The sequence below is a fragment of the Podarcis pityusensis genome, assembly GCF_964106645.2.
Source record: "Podarcis pityusensis genome assembly, chromosome: 4".
In the NCBI taxonomy this organism is placed as follows: domain Eukaryota; kingdom Metazoa; phylum Chordata; class Lepidosauria; order Squamata; family Lacertidae; genus Podarcis; species Podarcis pityusensis.
The window spans coordinates 75809645-75827027 of NC_138027.1; the positions used below are offsets into that span (position 1 = coordinate 75809645).

The 17383-nt window shown below is 41.9% G+C and overlaps 1 protein-coding gene across 3 annotated transcripts in view; it reads left to right on the forward strand.

Annotated features, from left to right (window-relative positions):
• Window positions 1-17383, forward strand: part of NPAS2 (neuronal PAS domain protein 2) — a 99375-nt gene that overhangs the window by 72934 nt on the left and 9058 nt on the right. For all 3 annotated transcript variants that reach the window (XM_081002991.1, XM_081002989.1, XM_081002990.1), the window contains exons 8-15: window positions 543-661; window positions 1936-2018; window positions 3894-4000; window positions 8110-8257; window positions 9914-9995; window positions 11779-11920; window positions 12730-12827; window positions 13867-14013. In XM_081002991.1, coding sequence (XP_080859117.1) covers window positions 543-661; window positions 1936-2018; window positions 3894-4000; window positions 8110-8257; window positions 9914-9995; window positions 11779-11920; window positions 12730-12827; window positions 13867-14013 — 926 coding nt within the window. The remainder of the gene's footprint in view (window positions 1-542; window positions 662-1935; window positions 2019-3893; window positions 4001-8109; window positions 8258-9913; window positions 9996-11778; window positions 11921-12729; window positions 12828-13866; window positions 14014-17383) is intronic.

Genomic DNA, 17383 nt, shown 5'->3' on the forward strand with positions numbered 1-17383 from the left:
TTTGAGGGGAATAGTGATCTTTATCTCTTCTTGCTACTTCTATCTATCCCAACCCCTCCCATCTATCTTGAGGGGGTTCAGTATCTCCTCCCACCTATTGCTTCTCACTTGACATCGTTCTCCAGCCCATCTGCTATACTGTTGTTCAGCAATGACCAGTTTTTAAAGACACAGTTTATTGGCAGGGAGGGGGTACTCAACTAAGGTGCACTCAAGAGTAAACCCATTGAAATGAATGAATGAAGACTATACGTTCGGGCCATTAATTTCAGAAAGCCTACACTGAGTAAAGCTTAGTGTTGAATACCCTCCAGTTTACTTTCTGGCTTGACTTTAAGTTGTGACTTCAATTTTTTTTTTTATTCAGCTAATTCCTTAAAAAATAATACATACATATACACATACATAACCTTAAAAGCACTGCCCAGACACATACCTCTCTGAGTGATACCTAGTATCGGCGCATTTCTATATGTATAAAATAGTGGGAGGCTAAATACACTAAAAGGCACAACTCTTTGTCTCGCACTTTTCTTATCCAGTGCCTATATCTGCTTGTAATGGCTTTGATGGTGCTGTTCCAAGAGGTTACAGAACACCACTAGGAAAACAAGTCTGCTTTGTCGCTACTGTTCGACTGGCAACACCTCAGTTTCTAAAGGCAAGTGTGTATGTCTTAGAGTCTGTTAAAAGTCTTTGTAGTCGTATCAGCCCTTTCAGTCCCTTATCTTCCCACTCAGGAGTGTGTACAAGGCGTTAGGGATAGGCGGAGCCTCCTCTCTCCATATATGGTGGCTCCTCCCAAAGCCATGGCTTGCAGAGCAGGGACATACATGGTACCTTGGCATAACGGAATGGCCATCGGTAAGGTGTTCAATATTTCTGAAGGTAAATCGGTACAAAAAGCAGCAGGGGAGCACCTTGAGGCTCCGTGAGGCAATGCATGCAACTTTTCAAGTCAACTGCCAGCAGGCATCTTGCAGATAATAATGCAGGCATCTTGCTGAAGCTAAAATCAGGTATTGTTGGGCCGGAGCCCGGAAAGGGAGGATATAAATGTTTTAAGTAAACAAGTTGTCAGAAATACCTGAGATTGCCACCCCCCCCCATCCCTCTGCTGCTGGTAAATCAGCTGATAATCTGATCCTGGTCAATTTGATACTTATCCAAAACATCTGCCCATGTATGCGGAACTAGGGATGGAATGCAGTTGTTGTCTCATGTCTGCAAAAGCAATCTGAGGGGCTTTCTTTGTGGAATAGAATGGGCCAACGCACATGTTACATTGCTTCAAGAGCAGGCCTCCCTGTGGAGAGTGATCTCTGCCTCAGGAGCAACGTTTAGGAGTGCTTATCATAGGATTTGTCATCCTTGTGTTCAGTCTCCAAATATGCATGCCAAAAACTGCTGGATCTAGGGACTCTCAACAAGACTCTGTGTTAAGTAAGTTTTTTTTAATTTTAGCTGGAGTGGACTCCACTCAACAGAAAGAGGTCATCTTCATCAGTATCCATCTAGCTGTAAATTTTTCCAAAACAATTAATAGAATAATAGAAATGTAGAGTTGGAAGGGACCCTGAGAATCAACTAGTCCAACCCCCTGCAACACACAAATATACAGCTGTCCCATAAAGGGATCAAACCTACAACCTTGGTGTTATCAGCACCATGTTCTTACTAACTGAGCTATCCAGGCTGAACTATATTAGGAATGAAAACATTTAATCTGTTTTGTCATTAGGTCCAGAATAAGTAGCCCAGCACCAGTTAAAACTAATAAACTGAATGGAGTTGATATTTAGCTATTAGACGGAGATATTTAATTTTTCTTTTCTATTCCTTTCACATGTTGTTCACTAACATTTAAGAAGAAAAAAAAGCAAATTAAATGGCAATAAAGGTACTACAGTCACTCAGAATTTTATTCTAATACAGGAAATGTGCATCGTTGAAGAACCTTTAGAGGAATTCACTTCAAGACACAGTTTGGAATGGAAATTTTTGTTTCTGGATCACAGGTTGGTTAAAAAAAGAAGACGACTATACTTTATGTTTTCTTAGACAATTTACTACTGTTTATTTATCATATTTATTTGAAGTTACTTAATTGTCCATCAGAGGATTACGGGGCAGTGTTCAAAAGTGTGAGAATGATTCAGACACAATATATTTATGCAATGAGTGACCTATGACAACATCTGCCTGATTGCACATTGTGGCTTCAGATTTCTCTTCTGCACCATCCAGCCTTCTGTGTGCCCCCAAAATGTGTTCCATATAGTTGTGTTGGATCTCTCACAATAATATATTTAAAGTAACAGACTTGACAAGCAACAAAATCCAGACCAAGCAAAAAAACACCCACCACATAATACTGTACTAAAGGAAAAAAAATCTTCTGTCTTCATGTTTCCATTTTTAATGTGCAGTAACATGCATCTTGCTGTCCATACAACTGAGGTAAACGTGGTTAGTTTCACCTATTTTTTCATGTACCCTTTCCCCCTGTTATTACTTACAATTATGAAGAGTTATCTTGCTTTAATGGGTTTTAAGGTAGGAACAAGGGATGTGGGTGGTGCTGTGGTCTAAACCACTGAGCCTCTTGGGCTTGCCAATCAAAAGGTCGGTGGTTCGAATCCCCACGACGGGGTGAGCTCCCGTTGCTCGGTCCCTGCTCCTGCCAACCTAGCAGTTTGAAAGCACGCCAAAAAGTGCAAGTAGATAAATAGGTACTGCTCTGGTGGGAAGGAAAACAGTGCTTTCGTGCGCTGCTCTGGTTCGCCAGAAGCGGTTTAGTCATGCTGGCCACATGACCCAGAAAAACTGTCTATGGACAAACGCCGGCTCCCTTGGCCTGTAAAGCGAGATGAGGGCCGCAACCCCAGAGTTGTCTGCGACTGGACTTAACGGTCAGGGGTCCTTTACTGTCAGGGAACTGACATCGGAGCTAGAGGTGGAGGCAAGGCTCCCAAGCGATGCTGGAGAAGGGCCCAGCAGGGAGAGAGGCAGCTCATCAGCTGGGGAAGGAAATCAGCGTAACACCAGGGAGATGGGGGAATCGGCGAGGGGGCTCCAGGACTCCTCGCCGGAGACCAGCGGGGAAGAGTACGGGTCCTCCGCTACCCACACCCTCCCTGCGCAGAAGACTTCCGCGCAGGGAGAGTAGGAGGAGACTTGGCGTCAAACAGCTTTTATGCTGGAAAAGGTTTAAGAAACGCCCACTGACGGATTCTGCTAGCGACTGAAACAGCCACGAAGTGAAGGGCTGTCCAGACAGAAAGGGTTTAACAAGGCAACCTAGCCAGGAGTGGCGGCAACTTACGCACGAGCAACCCCTATATTTATTACATTTACCTTTTGCCTTTTTAAGGTAGAAACACTTTAAAAACTCATTGCAACATTTTCCCCAAGCCACTGTAGCAGCGCTTGGAAGTTTTTATTGATACATGGCATCTCAATCTAAACCAGTCACTTAAAAAACAACAACAATCTGGAGGATGTTTGTCCCTATCTCTGAGACACATATTTGGAGGCCTGTCAACATACTGTGCACAGTTGTGAATTAACCAGTCCTGTCACTCTACAGAGTGAACTTATGTAAACCTTCCTGCTTTATTTCTACCTTTCGTTCTACCTTTCTGCTTTCCTTCGTTTATTTTAAGCACTTTATTTTAAAAAAATGGTGAGTTGTGCACAAGAGGTTTTCCCTCCCTGCTGAGTTCCAGTAATACAAAGCAGTCCCAAATAGTCTGTTGCCCTGCTTATTGTTTTAGTGCCTAGGTGGAGTAACTTCCAGAGTTTTTGGGGTGGGCAGAGAGAATAAGGGTTGAGCACTACTGATGATATTTTTAATGGTTTAATAAAATCATTTGCATTTTACCATGATACAGAGCACCACCGATTATAGGATATTTGCCTTTTGAAGTGCTGGGAACTTCTGGATATGATTACTATCATATAGATGACCTTCAGCTCTTGGCACGGTGCCACGAACACTGTGAGTATGACATTACCTACAGTAAGGGGAATTCAGTTTGTTTCCGTGTGATAAGCAAAGATAGAAATAAAAATCTGAAGACATTGGGTTGCATCCAACTCAATTAAACCATTGGTTTTAGCAATGCAGCTCCCCCTCCTTCTCCCCACACACACAGAGAGAGAGCCTGCTGGTGATACTAGTAAACCTGTTAGTGAATTATATTTATTTTTGGTTTAGGTTTTACAGTAGATATGGGTAAGATGTGGACTTCCAGATCTTGGTGGACTACCCAGCATCCGCCATATTTGATGTTTGACTAGGGCTGATGCGGGTTGGAATCCAACAATATCTGGAGGGCCCTAATTTAATTTAATACTTAAATGCCCATATTCTAGAGTTCAGAGAGTATTATGAGTCCCTATCAGGGAAAAAGGCAGGATATAAATAAATACGTAATACCAATACAGCATTATTATAAATAATAAGTAGTCATTTGAGGCTAGCCATTTGTGTAATGCAAACTGATTTGTCTACATTTTATTCTTCATGTGGATTGACTTGCTTAACTCCTCATTGGATATGAACTCTTGGGAGGCGGAGTTGTCAAAATAGTACAAATATCCAGTACTACTCAACAACTGCTAATTAGGCGAAGCTGAAGCATTAAATTAAAACCTCGAACGACTCAACACAAATCAGATCTAATATTGCTTGCCATGTCTGTTGTTTGTCTGTAAGTGTCCTGCTACTCACATGAATGGCGCTGTTCAAAATTAATTTTCAGCCTTCTGGTGCAGAATACAAAGTTAAGTTCATCAGTCAGATCATGACTGATTGGAGATTAATCTGGCATAAGACAAGCCAGTATATCTTGAATACATTTGATCACAGACATGGTGCCGATGAGAGTCCAGCAAAATTAATTTAAGCTACGCTGTCATATAAAGTTCAAAGTCTTTAAATATTAAATCATGTTCTTTTGTTAACTTCTTCCATTAATAAGACACTTCAGTCCTGTCTGAATAAACCATCAGTGGTGTCTGATGCCCATTGGGACATGTAGGGCAAAAGGCAAAGTGGCCATCATTGGCAAGAGGGGCCAAAGCCAATGGCAGATGGAGCCAACTTAATCTACATTTGTCCCCATCCTCTTCTCTGCTGAGTTCTACAACTATAACTGAGACTAAGAAGGGTGAAGCTGACAGCCAGGACCATCCCATGGACTGGTTATAAGTATAAAGAGCAAGCGGGGGACTTGGGGCTGGCTAAGGGCAGATGAAAAATTGCCACCATAATAGACCAGCCTCCTCCATCATGCTGCTGCAACCTTTGTATCTCTCACTTAGGTTGTGACATGACATTATTATTACTATTAGAATCATAGAATCATAGAGTTGGAAGAGACCACAAGGGCCATCGAGTCCAACCCCCTGCCAAGCAGGAAACACCATCAGAGCACTCCTGACATATGGTTGTCAAGCCTCTGCTTAAAGACCTCCAAAGAAGGAGACTCCACCACACTCCTTGGCAGCAAATTCCACTGTCGAACAGCTCTTACTGTCAGGAAGTTCTTCCTAATGTTTAGGTGGAATCTTCTTTCTTGTAGTTTGGATCCATTGCTCCGTGTCCGCTTCTCTGGAGCAGCAGAAAACAACCTTTCTCCCTCCTCTATGTGACATCCTTATATATATTTGAACATGGCTATCATATCACCCCTTAACCTCCTCTTCTCCAGGCTAAACATGCCCAGCTCCCTTAGCCGTTCCTCATAAGGCATCGTTTCCAGGCCTTTGACCATTTTGGTTGCCCTCCTCTGGACACGTTCCAGTTTGTCAGTGTCCTTCTTGAACTGTGGTGCCCAGAACTGGACACAGTACTCCAGGTGAGGTCTGACCAGAGCAGAATACAGTGGCACTATTACCTCCCTTGATCTAGATGCTATACTCCTATTGATGCAGTCCAGAATTGCATTGGCTTTTTTAGCTGCCGCGTCACACTGTTGGCTCATGTCAAGTTTGTGGTCAACCAAGACTCCTAGATCCTTTTCACATGTACTGCTCTCAAGCCAGGTGTCACCCATCTTGCATTTGTGCCTCTCATTTTTTTTGCCCAAGTGCAATACTTTACATTTCTCCCTGTTAAAATTCATCTTGTTTGTTTTGGCCCAGTTCTCTAATCTGTCAAGGTCGTTTTGAAGTGTGATCCTGTCCTCTGGGGTGTTAGCCACTCCTCCCAGTTTGGTGTCATCTGCAAATTTGATCAGGATGCCCTTGAGTCCATCATCCAAGTCGTTGATAAAGATGTTGAATAAGACCGGGCCCAAGACAGAACCCTGTGGCACCCCACTAGTCACTCTTCTCCAGGATGAAGAGGAACCATTGATGAGCACCCTTTGGGTTCGGTCAGTCAGCCAGTTACAAATCCACTGAGTGGTAGCATAGTCAAGACCGCATTTTACCAGCTTCTTTACGAGAATATCATGGGGCACCTTGTCAAATGCCTTGCTGAAATCAAGGTAGGCTACATCCACTGCGTTCCCTTCATCTACCAGGCTTGTAATTCTGTCAAAAAACGAGATCAGGTTAGTCTGACATGACTTATTTTTCAGAAATCCATGCTGACTATTGGTGATCACAGCATTCCTTTCTAGGTGCTCACAGACTGTTTGCTTAATGATCTGCTCCAGAATCTTCCCTGGTATTGATGTCAGACTGACTGGGCGGTAATTATTTGGGTCCTCTCTTTTCCCCTTTTTGAAAATAGGGACAACATTTGCCCTCCTCCAGTCTGCCGGGACTTCGCCTGTTCTCCAGGAATTCTCAAAGATGACTGCCTGTGGTTCTGAGATCACATCTGCCAGTTTTAATACTCTTGGATGCAGTTCATCTGGCCCTGGAGACTTGAATACATCTAAACTAGCCAAGTATTCTTGTACTATCTCCTTAGTTATTCTGGGCTGTGTTTCCTCTGCTGAATCATTTGCTCCAAATTCTTCAGGTCGGGCATTGTTTTCTTTATCGGAGAAGACTGAGGCAAAGAAGGCATTGAGGAGTTCAGCCCTTTCTGTGTCCCCTGTTTGCATTTCACCATCTTATGTGCCACAGTGAAGAAAAGGGTCTTCAGCTCTGGCACTTTCCAAATTCATATTTGTTCAACATCCTTGGGTTGACCCAGATTTGTGTTGTATCTGCCTGAATGGATCCATGTCAGCTGGAGAGTAAACAGTGCTAAACCTACAGGTGTATTGGGAAGCTGTCGTGTATAACCCGTTTCTCCTTTTCCCCATATTTGATGGGCTATCACATAGGTGATGGACCCAATTTGCTTACTGTTGCTCCATAGCATAGGACCAAACCAACGGCTTCAGATTTCAAAAGAAGGGTTTCATCTAAGCATTAAGAACTTATTGATGGCACATGCTGTTTGACAATCCAACAAACATGCATCAGAGGTTTTTAAGTGGAGGCACTTATCAGGAATACTGTATAGTGGATCTCCTGAATCTGCAAAAGTTGGACCTTTGAGATACCTCTAAACACTGTGATTCCATACGTGCTCTGTTGGTCCATCTTAGCACCTCATTGCTAAGTAGCAAGCAAAATATAACACATTTTAACTAGTACATTTTATATGTATTTTGTTTGTTTCTCTCTCATTGTTACTGTACAAGAATGGAATTTCCACTGCAGAAGTACTAAAATGCCTTAATTCCTTTAACTTTTTCTTAAGTGAATTATCAGTTATACAGGATTCCAAATTCTATTCTCTTTTTATTTCTTCAAATATCATTCAGTATTCTCAGTTAATATACCTATGAATAATTTAGGAATGAATCCATTTTATAGCGTTTGTGGCAGAATTCTGTTCTCCGATCAGCATCTTGGAGGATTTAATCACATACCCTAAATGGTACACTTTTTGTTTAGCAACTAGTGTAATTCTAACCAAGAGAAAACGTGCTCCCACATGCATTCTTGCTGCTGTGTCCTGTACCAAAGTGAAGTTTCCGAAGCCCCTCTTAAGAAAGCTGCATGTAGATCAGCTAAAATCATTTTTTTTTGGAAAGGATGTTTTTCAGATCCTGAAATCTTTGATGCAGTGTGCATTTTGTGTGTGTCCACAAACAGTGATGCAGTTTGGCAAAGGGAAGTCTTGCTGCTACCGGTTTCTGACCAAAGGACAGCAGTGGATCTGGTTGCAAACACACTATTATATCACCTATCACCAGTGGAACTCCAAACCAGAATTCATCGTATGCACCCACACGGTAGTAAGGTATGGAGAAATTGAGTGACGTTGCTGTTGTGCCGATCAGTAGAGTCTTCATTGCAGGACAAGAGCAAACAAAAGCTTGGTTAAGAGACGCACATAGGACAACCACTGCTCCTTATTTTCCTGTCACATTGAAAAGGAACGTCCAATATGTTATGAGCCAGGGGGAATTTCTTACTGAGCTTAGTGCAAGAATAAACTCATTCTTTCTACCGTGCTAGCTTTAAATGCCACATACGAAGACATTTGTGAGGGGACTGCATATATAACACAACCTTGCTACAGCAAAGGTGGTGTGAAGCTGACCAGTGTGTTGATTGGCCAACTCTGTAGCATGCCACCCTCGTCTTTTTCTTAGTCTGCAAAGATGAACATTGCCAGTGCCGCCTCACGAGATAATGTCGCACAAATGTCTTGTTCCACGGAGAAATCTGCATACGGTTGCATTACAAGCAGCCACCACAACATTTCTTGCATGTGCTAATGTAGTCTTTGAGGAAATGTATAATTCAACAGGGCCCTAGTTTGGTTCTGTGGTAGTTAATCTAACTTTTAAGGGCAGTCTTAGAGATTTTCAGCATGCGGGTGCAATGGAATAAAACTACTCATGGGTCACAGGGAGTACAGTGGTACCTTGGTAGTTGAACGACTTGGCTCCCAAACAAATCGGCTCCCCAACACATGGGTGTTCAGTTTGCGAACGTTTTTCGGAAGCCAAACATCCAACGCGGCTTCCACGGCTTCTGATTGAGTATAGGAAGCTCCTGCAGCCAATCAGAAGCCGCGTTTTGGTTTTCGAACAATTTCGGGTGTCGAACGGATTTCCAGAACGTATTAAATTCGAGAACCAAGGTACCACTGTAGTTAGACTAAGGCCTTCTTGCTGAGGTACTTGCTTCATTGATGAACACTCTTATTTGGAAATAAGGCATATGCTTTACGATACAATCAATTGTTATCCAGCCAAATTGTCCCTTTCATGCAAGGACTTCTGCTTGAAAATTGGATTTTCTCCCCCCCGTGTACCCTCCAAATCTATTCCAAGGATGGACACGGGAAATGGAGACAGAGGGGAAGTTCAGTTGTGCAAGCAGAAGAATTTGTATAGACAAGATGACTTTGTTGGAAGGAGCCCAATATTTTGTTACAAACATTAATTCTGTATTGGCATGCTAATTGGACTCTAGAGAAATACTCTGATTAGAATCATATACCGGCTAATGTGGGAGGTAGAACAATTTCATGCATAAGCCTTTCTGCAACTGCTAACCTGTACTTGGGGTGTGGTAGGGACAAGGCTAATCATGAGTACATGTACCAAAATTGTATACAAGGTTGCAAATACGTGTTTACACGTGAACTTTTTCCAAGTATGTATGAAGCGCATCATGTGTAAAGCCATGGAACCTAGCCTCAAGTAATTGTATAATTACAGATAATGTTTTCTTTTTGTTTTGAAAACCGGGTAAAAGTGGGCAGAAGCTAAACATAAAATGTAATTCATTACATTATTATACACATTTGGATTATATGACCTGTGGATTTTAACTGCAAATAATTTCTGGAGTTAATCATGTAATAAACTGCCAGTTGCATTTAATAGTGCTTTCAGAATAGTGGAATGGAAGGTAGATCTCCACAGAAAATAATAATGTTCAGTTATGCAGATGTTCGAGTGGAAAGGCGACGGAATATGATTTTGGAAAATGCACCTTCAGAGATAATCTCTTCAGTACTAAAGGTATGCTAAAATGGCTGTTTTAAGAGGTTTTTCTTTGTTTTCTATTTTATGCAGCTCATATGTCGGTAATCACCAACCTTGCATATCATTATTTAACTGGTATAAGTCTCTATGTGAACTTAACTTAATGGAGTAAGACATGGCTGGGAATACATTCCCATTCTATTTTCCAGAATACTGTTGCAGAAATGAGGGAATGGTAGCTTGCAAAATAAGAGATATCCATTATGACCTTTGGGACAATCATGTGCCTCTGAAAGGGAATAACTTTTTAAATGTAAAGGGTAAGACACATAGGGTGACTTTAGCTACTGTGTTCAGATGGTAATAATGTGTATTAATTTGACCACTAATCTTGTCCCATATAGATGGACCTGGGGTTTTCTTTATGTCTTCCATTGCTTGTTCCTCACCATGGTCACTGCCTGCTAGGTTCACTGTCCCGTAGTTTATAATCTCAGATAAGCCTACTTTCCACCTGATTTATGTTGAGGGTGTTCTTGATTGGTTGCGTGTGGTGTTCTTATGCAATTTTTTTTTCAATCCCTGTGTCAATACAAAGTCTACTGCAGTTGTGCAAATGTATACCTCTTTCGATTTTTGAAGGACCAGTCACGGGAGGTGACAGACAAGCAAACCCCCTGCCCACATAATCTCATGGTTGAGTATAAAATTGAAAGAATATGTGAATTTGAAACTAGAGCATATAGGAAGAAGCAGGCAATGAAAGGCAGATGCATTATAAGTCAAGAATTAAGAATCATTTCTTTTGAAGTTCTCTGGGGATTGGCCTGGGCTCATTCCTGAGTACATAGCTTCCTTCCTATTAAAGCAGATTATACAGTAGCTGCATCTAAGGACTGAGTTCTTGTGATTTTCACTGCTTAATGAAGTTAATAACTGAGTCTTTTATGAGTATCTTACAGAAAACTACTTGAAGCTTCTGTTGCTCAGAAACGTGGATACAAAAGGCCAGGCTAGATGTGACGTTAAACGCTGTATTGCATACTGAAGACTGTAAAAAATGGGTGCACGTTAACCATGTGACACATGGAGTTAAAACTGCAATTCTAGACACACATTATTATTGTTATTGTTGTTATTGTTATTATTATTATTGTTATTATTATTAATTCAATTTATGAATCACTTCATGTGAAACAATCTCAAATCAATTAACAATGAAGACATAAAATCCTAAAAGATACACTAAAAACAGTTTCAAATCCAGTACTTGGATAAGCAGCTCCACACAAAAGGCTTCTGGGGGAAAGGAAGGTCTTCAGTAGGCTCTGAAAAGACAATAGACAAGACACGTGGGTGATATGTAACAGCAGGGAGTTCCAAAGGCCAGGTGCTGCCACATTAAAGGCATGATTCAGACATTGTGTGGAACAGACCACCTGCTGAAATTGCATCTATGCAATGCTGTCCTGCACAGGTTGAGGCCATCTTTTATGTATCCTTGTTCCGAGCTGCATAGGGCATTGTACACCAGTAACAGCACCTTCAATTTAGCCTGGTAGCTAGTTGGCAGCCAGTGCAATTCTTTCAGAAGCAGAGAAACATGGTGGCAGTATTCTGTCCCAATGAACGGTTGAGCTCACTGCGAATTTTTAGGGAGTCGCTTACTTCTGAGTAAGTGTGTATATAGGGTTGTGCTGCGCATAGCTGATACCGAAAAAAGACCTCTCCCTCAATAAACCCAAATGATTTATAACCAAACTCATTTGTAAGTTCGGAACTTTCAAAAACGTTTAGGATGTTTGCTTTGTTTTTTAAGGACAGTGGATCAGAACTGGATCCTCAACAGCACTTTAATGCTCTTGAATTAGGCACGTCAATCCTCGACACCAGTCGGACTCTTTCTGTATCCTCTCAGGGCTCACACAAGTCTTTGCCTACATCCTTGCCTGACACAGCAAGTAAGTTGTTATTATTTATTAAATTTGTATACAGTGGTGCCTCGCAAGACGAAATTAATCCGTTCCGCGAGAGTCTTCGTCTAGCGGTTTTTTCGTCTTGCGAAGCAACCCTATTAGCGGCTTAACGGATTAGCGCTATTAGCGGTTTAGCGGCTATTAAAGGCTTAAAGGCTTAGCGGATTAGCTGCTAAAAGGCTATTAAAGGCTTAGCAGGTTAGATAAAGGGGGCGAAAAGCGAAAAAAAAATCTCAAGACTTGCAAGACATTTTCGTCTTGCGAAGCAAGCCCATAGGGAAATTCGTCCTGCGAAGCAACTCAAAAACGGAAAACCCTTTCGTCTAGCGGGTTTTCCGTCTTGCGAGGCATTCGTCTTGCGGGGCACCACTGTACCGCCCTTCAGATGTGGTCTCTATGCAGATGCTACTTTGAAACTGAGAATTTTATACTGTTATACTGCCAGTATAAGCCAGAATGGTATGGAAAGTGTAACGCAGGCCTGCACACATGGAGCATGACCAACAGAAAGGATATTTCTAACACAACAGGGCATTGTCTTATTTGAAACATTTACTACCTGCTAGTTATTGGAGTGCAATTTCAGAGCGGGTTACAACATCAACTCCCTTCTGCTCCAGCCAGAGCTGTAGTCCAGAACTAGAGGATGCAGGTTGACAAAAGCTGGTACATTTGTTCTATAGTCAACTTCCTTTATTGCCATTCTAGTGATCCAGTCTTTTTGCAGTCATTAATAGAAACTTTTAACAACTCTGTTCTAAATGGTAATTTAGTAAATAAATGTTATTTTATAGCCACAAGAACAAAGCTCATCCCAGAGTCTCCCTCCCTGCAAAGAAGTCCCACTATGCAGGAGGACTTGCAGAGATCTAGCCAACCTGCCGCTGCTCAGGTAAGGTGGAAAAAAAGAGAGTTCCAGAAACATTAAAAGAAGTTCCATGAAATAGATTGGGACACGCAGGTGTGTACCAAACTGACGGAGGACAGGAGCTTTAAATGGGTTTTAAGTTAGTGAGAGTAAAACAATTTTTTTGTTTTCACTTAATTGAATTGGGAGGCATAGCAAACTAAAACTTTTCCATTCATACTGGCATGACATGACCCTCTTGAGCATGCTCAGGAGTGTCTAGATGAATCAAGGGCTTTTCTTTTCTATGTCTAGGAAGTCCTCTCTGCCACTGGTTTCCCTGAAGTTAGAGACAATAAAAAATAAATGGCAAGACACTTGTATGGAGGGGAAGGTACACACACACACACACACACACATTAATGCATTCACACACACATTGGGGTTATCAGGATCAGAGATAGGTGCTCTAACTCTTCTGCCCAGACTCCTTTTTCTAGCTATCAGTGAATATTGGCTGAAGCTACCTTCTTTCACACTTGTATTATTTTGACCACAAGTGGTCTGCACTTGTGGTCAAAGAGATATTAGTGCTGTAACACCAGTAATCAGTATGTGCTTATCTTGCGAATGATGGGAATTGTTAAGAGAATATATTAATTATATTTAATCCTCTAGGTACCCCCATGTGTGGTTAAAAGGAAAAGAAGAATGGCTGGTGCCTGTTTTTAAAAACATGGGGCTAGCACATAGAGAGCCCCAGTAGTAGAGTATTAAACCCCATCATTATGCATATTAATGAAGCATAGGAATAGGTTATTAAACCTTCTTTAACTCGATTCAGCTGCGTGAAGCAGCTGACCCCCATTTTGCCACTTTTTCAGTGAAACCCTACAGATTGCAAAGTAAGTTAAAAATGCTTTACTTACAGCTTCTAGGTCTCGGACATGCATCGTTCCTTATGCAAGAGCAGTAGTATAATGCAGGTAACAATATTCTTAGAAATACAGCAAAGCATCCTCGTGGAACAAAAGTTACTGTACTTACTAGAAAAGTAACATTGCTCTTGGTTGCCTTGTTTCAGCTCTCATCCCAGTTTAACATGTTCCAAACTATCAAAGACCAGCTTGAGCAGAGGACTCGAATACTGCAAGCCAATATTCAGTGGCAGCAGGAAGAGCTGCAGAAAATCCAGGAACAGCTGTGCATCGTGCAGGATTCCAACATACAGGTTAGCGGGAGAACATATTTTTCAGACAAATTACTCTTGATTCAGTGAGTAGCAGAATTCTTGAGCAGAACTATATTTCCACGCTCAAATCATCTTGATGCACCATAGGCCACCACACAGAGGAGGGTTTTCTGCATCCAGCAGTCCAGCTTACACAGCTGCTTCTTCAAGGGGCATTTTGCTTACTTCCGATTTCGGAACCTGGCTCAGGAAAACAACACTTTCTGCCAGCTATTCTTCCTGCAGTTCCCCACTTCCCTAGTTTACATAGGAATACATAGTGTTGGAAGCCCTCTATTCCCAATGACAGAATAAAAGGATTGGCGTTGAAAGACTTAAGAGAAAAGTGTAGGCGCGTGGTCTGAGTTTCAATCTGTGGCATTTTCACTTAGGAAATAGCAAAGCTGCCAAAGACTTATGCCTGAGACCTGAGAGAACTGTTGCCAGTCGGAGCAGGAAATACTGGGATAGATGAACCTATGATCTGATTCCATATAAGGCAGCTTCCCAGATTCATTTGGTCAGGAGCCCCTTTGGTTACACTCTTGTTTCTGATACATAGCAGAGAATGGACTGACCTAATGCTTCCAGTTAGTCTAACAACAATATTTCAGTATATTTAAGGCAGAGAGGACTAAATAAGTGTCAAAATATGCTGATCCATTGTGGGAGTCATAAAGCCACGGTAAAGGCTTGTAATATTGCAGGGTGCCCCCTGACCTCGGCTGACCAGCACTCTGAGCTTTACAATGTATTGGAATGTGTTGACCTTAAATGGAGTTGTATTTCCTCTGGGCAGTGATGACCTTATATGGTTTGTGGGTGGGTTAAAGCCTTTACCGGATGAGGTAACGTGAGACATTGGCAAACGGCCATGCGGCTGGAGAGAGACAAAGGATAATAAAGAAGCTGCAGGAGGAGAGGGAAGTTCGAAAGGAGCTGCTCATACCATCCTGAAAATATTGCTGGCTCTCTGTGTCTTTATTTTATGTAAAACTCCGCCACTTGTAACGGCTGGCTCCTACAATCCATACTGAAGGGGGACAGAAAATTCAGCAGAAACTTCAAGAGTGAAAGAAATGAAAGGATTGGATAGAGCAGGCATGTCCAACAGGTAGATCGTGAAGTTGGCCACCCCTGGGATAGACATGGTCATTATTCCTTAATAGTACCTTGTAGAGAGAGAAATATAGAATGAAACACAAGAGCTCAATTTTAACCCGTGCTACAGCACTGTAGCTGTAGCTACAGACGCGGGTGAATACCACAGAGCCTAGGGCTTGCCGATCGGAAGCTCAGTGGTTCGAATCCCCGCGACGGGGTGAGCTCCCATTGTTCAGTCCCAGCTCCTTCCAATCTAGCAGTTCGAAAGCACATCAAAGTGCAAGTAGATAAAAAGGTACTGCTCCAGCAGGAAGGTAAACGGCGTTTCCGTGTGCTGCTCTGGTTTCACCAGAAGTGGCTTAGTCATGCTGGCCAGATGACCCGGAAAAACTGTCTGCGGACAAACGTCAGCTCCCTCGGCCAATAAAGCGAGATGAGCACCGCAATCCCAGACCAGAGTCGTTCACGACTGGACTTAACTGTCAGGGGTCCTTTACCTTTATCTTTTTACAGCACTGTTAGGGATATCTTCTTCTTCGACGATCGCTCGTAGCTGGGTAAGATTGTCTTCCATAAACATGGTTTTAACAATGAGTCCGTTGGTCATGGGGCTACATGGAATGTATGCAATTTATTAATGCAATTTGAAGAGACTTGCTGGGACCACAGAAAGAGAATTAAGGAGCTATATTTGGCATGTAGCAGAAAAGCAGCCCGGCAATATTGTTGAAAGGAAATAATATGGGTAGAACCAAGCCTTACAGGGAAAATGTCACCTTCAGCAGTTTGTTAGAAACGGTATCTTTGAAATAAATGTCTCATAGCTATAAATTTAGCGTGGCATCCTTGCTTCCGATACATTGTAAAAATAATTGCTGTTGATAAGAGCTTCCTGGTTCGATCAACGCAGATGGTTAAAATGTCTGGTTTCCATAGAACAGCTTTCTTTCGTTGTCTCCCTAATATGATGCTATCTGTTTCTAGATGAAAGAGGTGTTGTAATTTCATGTCTTTTGCTTCTTTCATGAGAATACTAATGAGACTGCCAATTAGAAGAGATTAGTAATACTCTTCTCATGCCTTGACACCCTGAAAAAGTAGTCGTGAGATTCTGCAGTGGCGTTATCTACTTAGACTTGTTTACGATGTTGAAGGGGGTGGGGGGAGGAATCCTTTCTATTCAGTGGCATTTTAGTTCTTCTTTAGTGGTCCAGTCATGACAGGATGGTAAGAATCTTGGGCAAAGCCATTGTGAATGAAATACTTTGTGTTGGCACTTTGGTGTTGTCCTTTTCTGAGGAGAAAGGCTTTGACACTAACACTCTTGAGGTGCCTGACTGTCAGTATTTTGCACGAGAGGTTCCAAGTGCATTTAGTCTTGCACAATAGAAGTGGGTTAGTGCAACAAGTGCACTTAAAGAAAACAACGGACTGTTTGCTGTTAGGAGAGTGACAGGGAAATGCATTGAAAAGTGTGGAGTGAATGAATGAGAATAATGGGAAGGTTTATAAACACCCCACAAGCAAATCACGATGAAAGCTCATTATCATATGATTGGTTGGAGGCAATCTGTCACAGTACAGAAATTAAACAGCATGACTCCTATTACAGTGGAACTTTGGTTTTCGAACGTAATCTGTTCGGGAACACCGTTCAGCTTCCGAAATGTCCGAAAACTGAATGCGGCAGCCTCAATACAACAGGGAAACTCAAAACGGAAGCTGCATGGCACATTCAGCTTCCAAAAATTGTTCGAAAACCAAAGCAGTTACTTCTGGGTTTTCGGAGTTCGAAAGCTGAAACGTTCGATTTCTGAGATACTCGAAAACTGAGGTTCCGCTCTATTTGTTTGTACTATGGGATCATGTATATGTGCTGAGGCAACAATATCACACTTAGTTTTAGGATCTTTGCACACACATTTTCTCACTCTCTTGTGCTCCATTTCAATGGCTTCTCATCTTCTGTATTTCTGTTTGTTTTTCAACATTTTTGTGTTGCTAGATAGCTAGAATTCCTTAAGCTGAAGCCTCATGCTTTATATTTTTCTTGTTCTATTGTCTTGTTCTATTGCCTTCTGGACGGAGGCACAATCCACCCTGTTTTCATAGCCAGCAATAGGAAGTTGTCTTTTCAGAAAAAAAGTATAGGGATATGATTGTTGGAGGCTGTCTTCTTCTTCTTCTTCTTCTTTGGCGATCACTTGTAGCCGAGTAAAATTGTCTTCCATAAACAACAAGCTACTTATTGGACAGGAACACATTT